General features: G+C 40.1%; 1 protein-coding gene across 1 annotated transcript; it reads left to right on the top strand.

Moving 5' to 3' along the window:
- Positions 1 to 3,448: 3,448 nt before the first annotated feature.
- LOC139712593 (metaxin-1-like) lies at positions 3,449 to 12,354 on the top strand. The gene is made up of 7 exons (XM_071624406.1): positions 3,449 to 3,711; positions 6,525 to 6,594; positions 6,806 to 6,975; positions 7,373 to 7,552; positions 9,530 to 9,606; positions 11,316 to 11,473; positions 12,137 to 12,354. Exons 1-7 carry the CDS (start codon positions 3,634 to 3,636, stop codon positions 12,352 to 12,354), a joined length of 951 nt encoding a protein of 316 aa, XP_071480507.1. The 5' UTR covers positions 3,449 to 3,633.
- The last annotated feature ends 789 nt before the right edge of the window (positions 12,355 to 13,143 follow it).

Below are 13,143 nucleotides of genomic sequence, written 5' to 3'. Positions count from 1 at the left end.
TCATTTTTATAGAAAATATATAATTTTGTGAATCAGAGGTATTAGAGGCATTCGTTAACTTTGGAAACAGTCTAAAAGAACATTCAGCTGCACCTTATACAATTAAATCACTCCAAAGTCAATTCTAGCATCTAATTGTCATCAATTCACTCAAGAATTACTTTATATGTGGTGGCATGAAGCAAAAGTTTGTTCATGTACAGGAACCTTGCAAATCGTTGAGTGTCACCATACGTTGTTCATGACAGTGTACCAGCATTGATGACAGAGTTCTTGCAGTAAAGGCATGAAATGGTGTGAAAGTACTGTTTTGTAGCTGTTCATCACGAGTGAGAAAGGTGTACATTATGCCAATGTGGCCAAATTGTTTTGCTTGAGCGGTTTACTTGCAATATGTTTGCTCAATATGCTTTTCATTATGTTAATTCATCACAAAGCATCGGCGGGACTATTAAAACCTAGGGAAACAGAGAACATTACAGTAAATGAACAAAAATGTTTGGTGCAAAGTTATTGCATTGCTACATTTCATGTTTTCACTATTGGAAATAGTTTGTGGCGTGTGACTTTATGTGAGTACTTATGAGTAGATGTAATTCTGTGTGTCGTGAATATGTTGCTAGATTGGTATACACATTCATTGAGAGCAAAGCTCTAAAATGACATAAATGATGAAGATACTGAAATATCATACATTAAAATGTGATGTTTGATTGTGTAAAAAAAAAAATGTTACAGAGAAAATCAGTTTAGTGACACTGGGTGGGAAAAAAAAGCTACTTTTTAATGTTTGGCTTTTATATTGATTTCTGTGATATTATGTGATAAAATATTTCACTATTTCATCAAAGATATCTCACTGGTGGAGTGGCAGCACGAGTGATAAATCCAGCCAGTTATGCAGTATCCATTCTCATTTATGTTTTGCTGATATTGTGCTGATCACAGGTTGCCTAATTTTCTTCATGGAGCTCTTGTTTAGTAGATGTATTTTTTGTTTTCAGAATTGCTCTCTCCAAGTAGGTGGTAAAGTCAGTGTATTGAAAGTGAGGCTTTAGAGGTATACATGGTTTGTAGCACAGTCTTGACACTAATACATCATGCTCATGATGGTCAGTTGACTCATAGTCCACTGAAACCTCACTGGTCCTGTGCAAACTCTAAGGGGCAGTGTAAAATCTGATAGGAAAAGGGTCATGTTGTGCTATACATGTGTGACTGCCATACCCACTTTTCGTTTTTGATGGTATGGTTTTTTGTATGTATATTATAGCAGTGTAATGGCATTATGAAGTGTGCTAATGCATTTTAGGTGAAGTTAAGAAAAAATCATGTTCAATGCAAAGAGTGGAAAGTCGCCTGCCACCTCTTCCATAACTTTGTTGCACTGAAAGGCACTTCTACCCGTTAAGTAACCAATTTACCATTTCACATGCCGATTGACACACAGACAGGCATTATGATATGACCTGTCTCTTCACACAACCTTGCCCCCAATGTTGAGTTGTAGAAACATCTGTTTCCTGATTTTTTTTTTCAGTTTAAATTCTTCGAACTGTAAGCTTCCAGAGCCATATTATTTGTATTTGTTCTCACTTGAGTTTTAGAAACCTATCCCACTGAAACTCAATAAGAGAGAAGACAGCCAGAAAAACACGATTTTAAGAAAATTGGCTTTCCTGAGTGAATACAGTTTGGCAGTGAGGCATATTAGGTCACAATACATATGAGTGTTCAGAACATCAAAGTTGTATCTTTCAAGGAAGCCAAATAAATTTGGAATTTGAAAATATTCATAGTCCTTCAAATTCAGACAACAAGTATGTAAAAATATTAAACTCTTTATTCCTCTATAGATAAAAGTGTAACATTTCTTAATTCTCAGCCAAATTTATTTTGTATTTTGTTTAACTTTAATTTCTATGGTTTGATCAAAGTATGTCTTTATGTATCACTGTTAATTTGTCAGTGAAGAACCCAAGGCACACTGATTCTGTGCAAAGTCTATGGAGCTTACTATTTTTCTGCTTCTTAATAGATGATACAATGTATTGGCTTTGGCATCAAAGTGGTGATTTCTATATGTGATGTGAGTATATAATGTACTCTTATGTCATATGTGATGCAACGCTGCACACTGGCACTGGTCTGACGGTCAGGGACCAGTAGAAATCACTGTCAGACCAGTAACTTTTTCAAGAGTGGACCAGTAAGAAATGGAAAAACTGGGTACTTCTGGTGCGACAGACAAGTCAAACTAGTAGAAAAAAATTGGTTTGTGTGCAGCCCTGTGTGATGTATGGACTGGGCAATAAACTGATATGTCCATCATTCTTGGGTGCGTTATCAAGGTAAATCTTCTTCAAGAACCAACAGGCGTTCACATGATGCACAAAAGTGTGTAACACTAGTGTGTTTAGATGTTCCACTTGTGTGAGGTAAAATCTCAATAAAATGAACTGTCTATCAAAAAATGAGCATTATCTTCTCCTATGTATTGTCATTGCTTCAGTTCACCAGTTGCTTCCTTTCATCCCTGTATTAGCCTGAGTGTGCAATATGAGTATTTTTTGCTGCTGTGATACTAAATGTATGGCCCCAAATGACCCCATAATGGCAGTATAGAGGTAACAAATATGCAGTGTAGCATTTTCAAACTATATACCAGTAGTTTGCTTTGCAATTGTATCGAAAAATATATTACAGTACAGGTATAATACACTGTACAACTATAGACAGATACTCAGTAGATAGATAAAGAAATAGATAGAATTAGAAAGATAGATATAGATTATATGGAAATACAACTATATACAGATGAGGTAGATTAGAGAGATACAATAATTCACTTCATTTATTCATAAAGATATGCCATGTGCATATGTTCAGATCAGAAAGGGGAACGACGATTTAAATGTCCGTGACTATATCATCAAACAGGCTACTCAGTTAACGAGAGCCTCGCAACCACACTCCTATCAGGTACCATATTTGAGAACTGAATCGCATCGCCATTCGTTCTTCCCAAGGACTGTAAGGAACTGGAATTCCCTGTCGTCAGAAATTGTTTCAGCGCCATCTGTGGGATCATTTCGAAACCGTCTAACGGTTGATCACAGTGGCTAGTATTTTCGTCAAATTTTCTATGTGCTTGTAAATATCTGTAAATAAATTGTATTATAATGTAAATAGCACCAGTCTGCAAGAATCTTCAGTCTATTGAAGGAGGCAGACTTAATCAGAAGAAGATAGCTGGTAACGACCCCATTGGAAGCTCTGCAATCTGATTTTCAGCATGATTTGGTAGTTAGAGGTACCGTAAAGATATCGGCGCTAGTCTGAGATCAGTCGTGGAAAATATTTCATCATCATTTCGTATTGCCAGGGTGAAATGAATACATGATTGATTCACCAGTCTGTACTTGCTACTGGACTATCCGCTATTTATCGCTTTAGGTCTAAACCAGCGTGTTTAATTATACATTGAGTGTGATTTTTATTTGGAATTGTGTGCAGCAGAAACAGAATCACGTGCGCCCAGTCCGATATATTGAAGTTCGTGTCAGTGATAGTTTCGTATTGACGTTCCCGAGAAATCATCTGAAGTAAGATCTGAAGCAATTGATATGAACAATGGCAATTATGGAATTGGACTGTTGGAGAGGTGACTGGGATCTACCATCTGTTGACCGAGATTGTTTAAAAGTCATGGTAGGTCATGCAGTTGTTGGTTTTTATTATTATTAGATTCTATTTCAAGTCAAGATAGATTGCAGCAGGTCTGAGTGTAGTGACTGCTGTAACTTTGTAACCCCGGGGCGCTCCTGACCTTGGCCTTGTAAATTTTACACAGTTATATTATGATTTGCTGTGGGAGCTTTGCGTTCGGGCTGGTCGCAGTTTATAGTGACTTATCTCTGAGGTATTTGTCAACTGTGGGGATGGTCTCTTGACAGTGTATATCAGTCCGGGAAACCCGCTCATGAGGACCGCCCCCGCGTACGAGGATGGTCCCTCCTCATGAGGACCTCCCCCTGCCTCATGAGGCCCCCCGGGGAACGCCTCATGAGGCCCCCCATTCACTTCTTATTCATCTCACATCTGACGTATAAATTGTCGCAACTTTGCACGGTGATTTTTTGTTACACACACATGTCCACTATCCATGATGAAAAGAAGAAAAAATCCTGTCTGTTTTTTTTTTTCAAAAATCGAGTTTTAGTCAACCGATGCAGAGCGCCCATCAAAACACGGGCGCCAGCGCGTTCGCACAATGCAAGACTGCCGCACCTAGCGGCCTGATCCGACTAAATATTTTCGATGCTTTTTTCTGCGGCTCTCACCTCTCCGCGCACGAATCAGCCTCGTGAAGCTGAAGTCTGACATCTTTTTACACAAATTCGTAACGAGAAAAATTAAATCAGTACTAACCTGATCTTGTCCATATATTCCAAATTACTATTCCACACTGACAGAGTAGGTGGGTAGATGACATACTCCAGTTTGTTAGCAAAATAATCACTTTGTAGGTATGACGAGTTAGTAACGGTACCTCTTATTTATTCTATAAAACTTTATCCTGAATTTGGCATCTCACTCAACGTGATACAACTTGCAATCTGAATGCAAAAATGTTGGAGTATTCAAACTTGTATCATTTTTGAGTGCATGAGGAGTTCACTTTCTATTCGTCAATTCCGCCCACGATTCCGCCGTTTGGGCGCTTTTTCTGGAATCATCCCGCGACGCGACGTACGTCGCATCACATCACGCATCCAGCACATACCAGACTGGTATGTGTTGGATGCGTGATGTGATGCGACGTACGTCGCGTCGCGGGATGATTCCAGAGAAAGCGCCCAAACGGTAAGCGGGCGGCGGAATCGTGGGCGGAATTGACGAAGAAAGTGAACTCGTCATACCTACAAAGTGATTATTTTGCTAACAAACTGGAGTATGTCATCTACCCACCTACTCTGTCAGTGTGGAACAGTAATTTGGAATATATGGACAAGATCAGGTTAGTACTGATTTAATTTTTCTCGTTACGAATTTGTGTAAAAAGCATCTCACTCAACGTGATACAACTTGCAATCTGAATGCAAAAATGTTGGAGTATTCAAACTTGTATCATTTTTGAGTGCATGAGGAGTTCACTTTCTATTCGTCAATTCCGCCCCGCTTACCGTTTGGGCGCTTTTTCTGGAATCATCCCGCGACGCGACGTACGTCGCATCACATCACGCATCCAACACATACCAGTCTGGTATGTGTTGGATGCGTGATGTGATGCGACGTACGTCGCGTCGCGGGATGATTCCAGAAAAAGCGCCCAAACGGCGGAATCGTGGGCGGAATTGACGAATAAAGTGAACTCGTCATACCTACAAAGTGATTATTTTGCTAACAAACTGGAGTATGTCATCTACCCACCTACTCTGTCAGTGTGGAACAGTAATTTGGAATATATGGACAAGATCAGGTTAGTACTGATTTAATTTTTCTCGTTACGAATTTGTGTAAAAAGATGTCAGACTTCAGCTTCACGAGGCTGATTCGTGCTCGGAGAGGTGAGAGCCGCAGAAAAAAGCATCGAAAATATTTAGTCGGATCAGGCCGCTAGGTGCGGCAGTCTTGCATTGTGCGAGTGCGCTGGTGCCCGTGTTTTGATGGGCGCTCTGCATCGGTTGATTAAAACTCGATTTTTGAAAAAAAAAACAGACAGGATTTTTTCTTCTTTTCATCATGGATAGTGGACATGTGTGTGTAACAAAAAATCACCGTGCAAAGTTGCGACAATTTATATGTCAGATGTGAGATGAATAAGAAGTGAATGGGGGGCCTCATGAGGCGTTCCCCGGGGGGCCTCATGAGGCGGGGGGAGGTCCTCATGAGGAGGGACCATCCTCGTACGCGGGGGCGGTCCTCATGAGCGGGTTTCCCGGACTGATATAAAATTTACTTGTACAAGTTTTCAACCATCACCATCATTGCGATTGCCAGTCACCTCTTATTTATTCTATAAAACTTTATCCTGAATTTGGCATCTCACTCAACGTGATACAACTTGCAATCTGAATGCAGAAATGTTGGAGTATTCAAACTTGTATCATTTTTGAGTGCATGAGGATATGAAAGAATGCTGGATTTTCAGTGGAAATCTGTATGCCATGGTATGCTATATTTTGCATCTGTATGGATGTTGGGATCCCCACTGAACAGCCCAGTCGCTGTAAAAACGTACCTCGCCCCCCCCCCCCCCCCCCCCCCCCCGCATGGTATTTTGATCCCATGGTGGCAATTCATGACATAAATCAATGGTGCTAGATTTAAAATGGCATATTTAAGCTTGATAGGAGCCATGTTGTGATCCAGTATCAATCTGTATTGCTTCTTAGACGTCCAGACCACTTCACACCACTATCAAGAAAAGTTTTTTTGTTTGTTTTTTTGTTTTTTCTTCTTCTTCTCTCAGTTTACCACTGATGAAATACTTCATCAAAATGTTGTATCTTTTTGTGCAGGCCTACGCCCAGTTTGCAGGAGCTCCGATAAAGATTTACCATGATAGGCCGCTTTGGAGGAATATGACAGGTAACTTGATGAATGTGTACCAGTATTAAGTACTATTGCTCATATTGACCTTTCCTTCCCATACTGAGCCTCATGTGTACAATGCTTTCTACTATCAATTTGTATGATGACATTTTGCTGGATGAATGTTGACTCAAAAGGCTGCTTGTGACCAATTCACAATTATGACTTTCCTCCTTATGTAATCCATTTCTCTCTTCCATCATTCCAGCAAGATACCCAGTCTTCCACAGTGATGGCACAGTGCTGCATTCGGCAGACGATATTGTAGAACACCTGAAACAGCATGGCTTTGATGCTGATGCCGGACTGACAGACCAGCAGCGAGCGGATATTCTGGCATTCTCGTCACTTTTAGAGGAAAAACTGCTGCCAGCATTGGTAAATACCTTAAATATAGTTCCAAATACTGTCGAGACCCAGTGGAACTTGTTATGCCAGTTGGAGGAGCCTCAAGATGTTTAAAAAAAAAAACACATTTCATTAGTCCTTAAACATGTTTGTGCATGGTTTCTGAATCACATAATTTGTGTGTATTTCCCTCAAGTATGTTGATAAAACAGACAAAGTATCATGGTCAAAGAATGGAAATTGAAGTACTGATGTTATAGCGGTAATACCTATGTATGTACATGTATGACAAGTTTTTGATGGGGTTTGAAAGGACATTTTGTGAAAAGTCTCCTATATTTACAACCCATAGCCCTTTGTCATCATCTAACCCATTGTTTATTAGGTGGCCATATTTTAAGTCTCTTTTCTTTATGTGTAAATGCAGCTCCATATGTGGTGGATGGATGCAAGAAATTATATGGAGCTCTCCCGTCCATGGTTCGCCAAGGCTGTCCACTTCCCCTTCAACTACTTTATACCAGGCCAGCTGCAAAGGTCAGCAGAGACTAAGCTAGAGGTCACGAGAGGGGGGCAGCATTTAGAGGATGGAGAGTTAGCAGCAAGGGTGAGTCGAAGGTAGAGCAGTTTCAGCAGGCTGTGACAATGAAGGAAAAATGTCCTTGGAGTCCTTGGCTCTCCCCCAAACTGAGACTGAGAGTGTAGTTACAGTGCCATCAGGATGAATTTGTGAAAGGCTTATTCTCTAATTTGCAAACCTGATTTTCCAGTCTTTTTTTTTTCAATGACGTTCTTTTAATTGGAATGCTTGAGATCTCCAACTCTCATTTAAATGACATGCTTGACCTCTCTGTTGGATACGAAAGTATTTGATATGTTCTGTGTATCAAATAAATCAAAAGACATGGGTTATGATAGTATCTGATTGTGTAGGAGGGTCAGGTGATGAACCATGGTATTGTGTTTATGGAAAACTCATACAACTTCCAGGTGGTGGCTTGAAGTTGTAGGTAAGGGAGTGAAATCTTCGCATTTGCAAGAATTGTTACATACCAGGATTTCTTCAAGAATAAAAGCTGGTATGTTACAGTTGCCTAGGGGTGAGGAAGGTGCACAAAAATGTGGCAAGCTTGAAAATGAATCCATTGGTAAATGATTGTAAATGCAAAATAAAGATAGAGGCAAGGAAAACACTGAGACCATTAAAGGAAACCAAAACCCAAAGAGAAATGTGGATTGAGTGAAAGCAGCAACATTAGTAGAACACATCAGTGAAAGTTTGAGGAAAATCGGACAATCGATGCAAACGTTATGAATTTTTAAAGTTTTGGTGTTGGAACGGCTGGATGAGGAGACTACTAGCACGTGACTTGAGGTTATGGCGTCATGTGTGGACAACAATCAAAGAGATTTTTCTCCTCCTCCCCACCACTAGAGGGCGGACTCTACAATGGAGTCAGTGATTTCATGGGGGCCGCCATTGTTCCACTTAAAAATGGCGGACTTTGCGTACTAAGTATACATTTCTACAGCGCGTATTACGCGAACTTCTGAACTTTTACGCGAGTACGCACTTGATTTTGGCTGCTCCTCGGTTGCTCGTTTGCTAGCGTGTTAGCACGAGGGGTGAGCCTACCGCTTCGTTGCCATCCAGTGCTCCTTGCGCTCACACAACAATAGTACAGGGCGTATGAAGACTCCGCACTCTAGCAGTCACTGCGGAAAATCTCTTTGACAACAATATACCAGTAAAGAAAACAAAGGGAATTCCACAAAAAAAAAAGAAATCATTTTTCATGAATATTACACATTCCATCAACTTGATACTGATTAAGGGTAGCAATTATTTTCCCTGTTTTCTGATAGCGGTTAGTCAAGTACTGTTTCATTATGGTAGAAAAGTGAATTTTTGTGGAATTCCCTTTATATTAGAATTACATTGTGGTCCATACATGACTTCATAACCTCTGGTAGTCTCCTCATCCAGCGGTTTCAACACCAAAACTCTAAAAATTCATAACTTTTGTATTGATTGTCCGATTTTCCTCAAACTTTCACTGATGTTTTCTACTAATGTTGCTGCTTTCACTCAATCCATATTTCTCTTTGGCTTTTGGTTTCCTTAAATGGCAAATTACCCAGAGCTTCGACTCGTCACAGAGAGTTCATGTGCAAAGAGCTCTGCATTAAATCATTTATTGTCAAACAGATTTGCCCTTGTCTGCGTGCTGCAGTCAGGTCTATGTTGTGTTGTTATTGTCATCATATATTTCTTTTTGTGCTTTGAACTAATGTTCTTTTTATGAGTTATACACAGTTACGGGTAAGCTTATGAGCTTTTTATTGCAGAGCTCAACAAATTATAAAGAAACAAAACGTGACAGCTTCTCATGTTCCCACTCTGACATCCTTTGTCCCCTTGTTACTTTGTGGCAATCTGATACACAGTGAAAGGCAGTGTCTACAATGTGTGGGAAGAGAACACACATTGATCACTTGATGCTTTGTGTTTGTTTTCTTCTGTTTGTGTTGTGATTAGTTTGTTCATTTGTTCGTTTGTTTGTCTTTTGTTTTTCTATCGCAGGTTACCAAAGATGCCAAATTCTGCCTGAATCTATTATCAGAGAGACTTGGAAATGGGGAATTCTTCTTTGGTGAGAGGTAAGACTGTTATCTGAGTAGTTCTATATTCTAAGGTCTCTCATCTTATTTTCCTTTATCACGGGGGCGTAGCAAATGAGATATCTACCATGTTTAGTCCATCTTTAAGTCTGTTTGGGCAAAGACATAAGTCAAACAGATTGACAGACCTTATCTTGATTCAGCTAAGGTAAATAAATGCAGACTCTCACCTCCTCCTTTTTTATGCCTCCGCCACAAAGTGTCGCTGGAGGCATTGTGTTTTCGGGTTGTCCGTCCTTCCATCCATCCTTCTGTCCTCCTTCCGTCCGTCCTTCCGTCTGTCCTTCCGTCCGTAATCAATTTTGTGGACAGCATAACTAAAAAAACGTTTGAGGTATTCTTATGAAACTTGGCATGTATATGTATGAGTGGGCGAAGTTGTGCCTATCAACTCTTGGGTGCGTATGCTAAAGGTCAAAGGTCAAGGTCAAATGCTCAAAATGTCACTATTTCCCCCATATCTGTGCAATGCCTGAAGGCATTTTCTTGAAACTTAGTGTATACATATACTACCAAATAAAAATTCTCCAGAGAGAGTTTCAGTTCATGAGGTCAAAGTTCAAAAGGTCAAAGGTCAGATGAAAATGTTAAAATTTCACCTTTTTCTCCATATCTTGCAAATAGTTTGAGGTTTCTTCATGGAACTTGGTACATATGCATATACTGACTGGTAGGAATTTTCATGGGAATTTAGGGGTCAACGGTCAGGAGGTCAAAGGTCAAGGTCAACTCCTCAAAATTTTGCTTTTTCCCTCATATCTATGCAATGCCTGCAGGATTTTTCTTGACACTTAGTGTATATGTATGTACAACTGTATTACCCAATAGAGATTTTTTTTGGAAGATTCTTGCCAAAAGGTCAGAGGTCAAGTGAAAGTGCCGAATTTCACTTCTTCGTTATATAAAGGGGTCAAAAGTCAAGGAAAAGTCCTAAAATCCCCAAATACCTGCACTCTTATACAATATAGCCGTTCATCTAATCAAACCTAGTTCAAGGAAAGTGAACATTCAACACATTAGTGACAAACCTGTCATTTTGATATTTTGCCAATTATGTGAAACTGTCATAACACATTGTCAAGAAATTGTACCACACTTTTTAGACCTATAAGGAGAACCATGCATTATGGCGGAGGCATACCAGTCGCCGTAGCGACATTTCTAGTTCCCTTTATCATTAACTTGACACCAGTTTCTGTTTGTATGGCTCTGGTTACGCCTGTAGATTTTCTTCTTTTCATGTTTACAAGTCAGAGATTCTGCTTCACTTTGTTATGGTCTGCACAACACTGATACACATGCAGTGCAGTTGCTCTGCAACTTCTGACAGTCAACAGGAGGTATTAAACCAGGTAAAATGTAGCACTAAAGAAAATAATGATGATAAACTCAAGCCCAAAGATGAGAAGACAATGCAGTGTGCTTACATAATGATTATGTACTTTGGATGACAAAGCATTTTTAGATGATGGATGAAAAATTCTCCTGAGGATGCATCAATTTCTGTGGTGTAATCTTGCGGCCGTCTCTATTTCTCATTTCTTGTTTTTGTGGTGTATTCTCTTGATTGTTGCAGACATTAGAAATTACTAAGAGTCAAAGGTAATATATCAGTTTTTAGCAGTGTGAAGAATATGATGACAAAGGAAAGATGTTTAGGTGATATCACTGCTTCATTTTATGCTCAGTCCAACATCAATGGATGCCCTGGTGTTCAGCTACCTGGCCCCTCTCATCAAGGTCCCGTTTCCTAGCAACAGCCTCCAGATTCACTGCAAGGCGTGCGAGAACCTGGCCAAATTTTGTAGCCGCATCCTCCAGCGCTACTTTCCGCCTGATCCAGAAGGTAGGTGGTGGTGTAGATGGGACATAAATGTTTCCAAACTCTGTAGAAAGTCGACATTGTTGCTGACATAGTTTTGATTTGTTATCACACATGTGTAGATGGCAAATAATGTCAATTTGTATTTTCCATGCAGTTTTCTTTTGATTTTTGACCTGCAGTTTTGATTTCATATATGTACACAGTAAGCAGAATGTCAAAATTATCCCATTGTTGAGAAGAATACTTTAATGAATCTCAGCTGGAGGCATATGATCATTCTTGGGATAGAATGTTCCTTGTTCTTCATGGTAGAGAAAGTCCATTCTTCAATCAATATCTTTAAAAAAAAAAATCATTTATCTTATTTTGTCTGTTTGAAAATGAAGTAAATTCAACAATCTAAAAACAACCTAAAGGGATATTTTTCGCCAATAAGGAGATAGATAATGTGGGAATATACGTTTATCTATGTACAAGTTTTCTCTGCATCCTGTAAGTTTAGTCTCTGTTTATCCATGGTTGTTTGATTATGTTTTGCTGGAGTATGGAATATTCTAAAAAAGAGTCCCCTCAGAAATTTGTAAAATGATAAAAAAAACAAGAAAATGAAAGAGAGATTGACTGATGAAATGAGGCCAGCTGCGGTGTCGTGGTCATCTTCTCTTGTCTTGTCATCTCACGTAGCCCCACCAAAGAATTCAACAGCACCGCCTTCAGGGCCAGATGCCTTCGACGAGCCATACAAGCGGAGAAATCAGGTCCTCTCGGTGCTGTTTGCCACAGCCGCCATGGTTGCCTATGCCCTGCTCAGCGGGATGATTCGGTTCGAAGTGGTGCACGAAGACGACTTCGATGAGGACGGAATGGTGGATGAAGAGGACGACTACCAGGCCCAAGAGTAGCATCATTTTCCCCCCCAAATATACCTCAGTTTCTTCTGTTTAATTTGCCTATTAAGGTTGGTTTGTTTTGTTTTGTTTTTGGTTTTTTGTCATGCTTTAAAGTACCTAGAATCTATAGGGGGCTTAAATTTGGACCGAAATTGTAAATTTTCATCTTTTTCTTGAAAACCCTATCACTAATTTTCACCAAACTTGGCAAGTAGCATCCCTAGGGGGATGCAATCTCAATTCCATCAAATGGGCACCATACCCCACCTGGGGGGCCCCAGGGGTCCCCCCCCCCCCCCTCCTGTAAGGAATCTTTACAGATTTTCTCTAGAAGTAGAAGTGATTGAGCTAAGTTAATACAAGGAGTCAGCATATTGATGACTGTTCTTACAAGTTTGTTCATGGGAGAATCAAGGGTGCCCTCCCCCCCCCCCCCCCCCCCCCCCCCCCTTGGGACCCAAGGAAGCGGGATGGGATGAGGGGGGGGGGGGGTCCAAATGCGGGCCTAAATTTTCATCTTCTTTCTGAAAACAACATAATGGATTTTCACCCAACTTGTCAAGTAGCATTCCCATAGGAATAAGATCTCAAAGTGTTTGAATGGGCACCATGCTTTCTTTGGGGGCCCCAGGGGGTCCACACCTCCTAAATTAATGAATATTCAATAATATTTTTCTCTAGTTCTAATCAAAAGTGATAGGGCTTTAAGTCATTTTCCCAAGCTGCATAATCCAACATTCTATAAAGTACAGTGTACTTGGCAGGTATTTTTACCAGTGTGATGGAATATGTAAATGGACA

The sequence above is a fragment of the Diadema antillarum genome, unplaced genomic scaffold, assembly GCF_040938485.1.
Source record: "Diadema antillarum isolate AM-2024a unplaced genomic scaffold, OU_Dant_1.0 scf00000041, whole genome shotgun sequence".
Lineage (NCBI taxonomy): Eukaryota > Metazoa > Echinodermata > Echinoidea > Diadematoida > Diadematidae > Diadema > Diadema antillarum.
The sequence above is the reverse complement of the archived record's forward strand: the minus strand, read 5'-3'. Positions and strand labels throughout refer to the sequence as shown.